This window comes from Corapipo altera, unplaced genomic scaffold (genome assembly GCF_003945725.1).
Source record: "Corapipo altera isolate COAL_440 unplaced genomic scaffold, ASM394572v1 71, whole genome shotgun sequence".
Taxonomy (NCBI): domain Eukaryota; kingdom Metazoa; phylum Chordata; class Aves; order Passeriformes; family Pipridae; genus Corapipo; species Corapipo altera.
Genome location: NW_020884916.1, coordinates 4,982,067 through 4,984,417, shown reverse-complemented (window position 1 = coordinate 4,984,417; position 2,351 = coordinate 4,982,067). Strand labels below are relative to the sequence as shown.

At 53.4% G+C, this 2,351-nt stretch overlaps 1 protein-coding gene across 1 annotated transcript in view; it reads right to left on the bottom strand.

The window, feature by feature from the left end:
- Window positions 1-906: 906 nt before the first annotated feature.
- Window positions 907-2,351, bottom strand: part of LOC113952897 (BRD4-interacting chromatin-remodeling complex-associated protein-like) — a 5,988-nt gene continuing 4,543 nt past the window's right edge. The window contains exons 2-3 of the mRNA XM_027655428.1: window positions 1,837-2,321; window positions 907-1,231 (exon numbers count right to left, since the gene is read on the bottom strand). Of these exons, the coding sequence (XP_027511229.1) occupies window positions 926-1,231; window positions 1,837-2,321 (791 nt within the window). The 3' untranslated portion in view covers window positions 907-925. The remainder of the gene's footprint in view (window positions 1,232-1,836; window positions 2,322-2,351) is intronic.

Sequence of the window (2,351 nt, the reverse complement as noted above, 5' to 3'; positions counted from 1 at the left end):
CTCTGAGTATCTTTAGCGCCAGAAGCCACGACGGCTGCAGCGACCGACACCGGAATCGATGCAGAACAGGTGAGTGGAAGGTTTTTGAGGTGCTTCTCAGGCAGGAGTTGTGGAAGGGTTTGTGCCCACCGATGTGATGCTGACTGCTGGCACTGGGGTTTTTTTCAGGTGATGAAGAAGAACCTGAAAACCGCAGGAATATCCCAGCTGCAGCTTCTGTCGAGGATGGATTCAGACCCGTGGCCCTCTGAAAGCTCCATCGAGGGACCAAGGACAGAAAACATGGAGGCAGAGTGGAGAAACTTGGAAATAAAGGGGAAAAACTTGGATGAGAAAAAGCTGAAATGAAGGGAAACTGGGAAATAAAAAGTGGAAAGCCTTGGAAATAAACGGGAGAACTTGGAAATAAAAAGAGGAAACTGAGAAAAAAATCGGAACTCTAGAAAATAAAGGAGAAAAGATGGGGGGGAAAGTGTAAAACTTGGAACTAAAGGGGGAAATGGGTATTGGAGGGAGAACAATGGGAAATGAAGGGCAAAAGTGGGAAACAGGGGGTGAAAACTACATAATAAAGGGCAAAACTTCATAGGGAAAATAAAGTGGAAAACCTTGGAAACGAAGTAGAGAAGTTTGCTAACAAAGTCAAAAACTTGGTAATGAAGAGCAGACCCAGGAAAGCTGCCTCCTCACCTGAAGGGGCTGCTGGAAGGCACGAGGAGCCCTGACTTCCCTGGGGTCACAGCCCCTTTCCCAGTAGAAATGGGGATGGAAACGCTGGAGGTTTCCCTCTCCTCAGGGACCAGGGTGATGATATCTTGCAAACATCAAACAGACGGGGGATGCGCTTAAGCTCAAGCCCAAATACGAAATAATCCCATTTCAGATTCTCAGGGCACGTTCTATCACGGAAAAAAAAGAGTTTTATTTAAAATAAGATATAAAAGAGCTCAGTCTCCTGTTTTGGCTCCTGGCTCTGGCAGCTTTCGCTGTGCCACAGCTCAACTCCCCCAGCCTTGGGTGCCAGGGTGCTGCTGTGCCGGGGGGCTGCTGCTCCAGGGTGCTGGTGGTGCTGGGATGACCTGGCAGCAGAGTGTGGGAGGGTGGTGGGCACATGGGCCAGTGGCACCAGTGGCACCAGCACTGGCACTGGCTGCCCCTGGGGGCTCCCCAGGACACAGGAGGGTGGGCCAGGGAACGGCTGCTTTCCCTGTGAGACGATCCCCTGTGGCACCTGGATGGGGTGAAAAACAACCCAAAGGGTGAAAACATGTTTTTAACCCCCCAAACTGCATGAGTTCAGCATGGATGAGGGAGGGACCCTCCTGTCCGGCCACCAGTGGGCACAAGGAAGCACAAAGAGGGTGGGATTTGAGGATCTTCCAGGTTTTTCCAACCTTAAGGACTCCAGGAATCAAAAAAGGCTCTGCTAGAGCTGCCCCCCTTAGGGTCTGAACCCCAGAAATGGGCCCAAGTACCCCCAAAATGCAAACCAGGGGGAGCTTGAAGATTGAACTAGATCAAAGTTCAAAGACTGGTCTCTCCGTCCCTGTTCCTCTTCCCCCTTCCCAGGTGAAAGAACTAAAGAAAAAGAAACAGAACTAAAACAATAGAATTAAAAGAAATAGAATTAAAAGAAATAGTATTAAGTGACATAGCAAAATTAAAATAAACGGGGATTTAAAATAAAAATAGAAATGGGGCTAAAAGAACTAAAAAATAAACCTAAGAAAGCAGAGCTTCAAACCGCAGAACTACAAAAGGGGAAGGTGCAGTGAATGTGGAGGTAGGTGCTGGTCCCTGACCCCCTTGGCCACTTGGCCGAGGGGCTGCACTTGCCTGCTGGAGGAACACGACCTGCTGCGCTGGCTGGGCCATCACCTGCTGTCCCCACACCTGGCTGGGCCCCACACCCAGCGTCCCACCGGGGCCCTGGAGGCTGGAGAAGGGCCCGAGGTGCTGCTGGAAGGGCTGGATGTTCCCCGTCTGGTGGGGGTGGCTGGCTTGGGGCTGCAGCCCCCGGACATCAGCGGGGCAGAGCTGCAGGGTGCTGCCCAAAGCCACCTGGGGCTGGAACCTGCCCAGGTCCTGCTTGGCCTCCGCCTCCAGCAGCTGCTCCGTGATGCCCGCTGCCCACAGGCACTGCTGGAGCAGGTCGCAGGGTGGCCCCACCACGGCGGCCCCGCTGTCCCACTGCCATGCCAGGCTGGCATCCTGCGGCACTGCCAGGCCCGTGCTGGCCGTGGGCTGGCTCAGCTCTGCACTCAGGAGGCTGCCGGAGGATTCCCAGAGCTGGGAAACAGATGAAAAACACGCTGAGGACGCTGAAAAACAACGGGAGCGAAAGGAAAGGC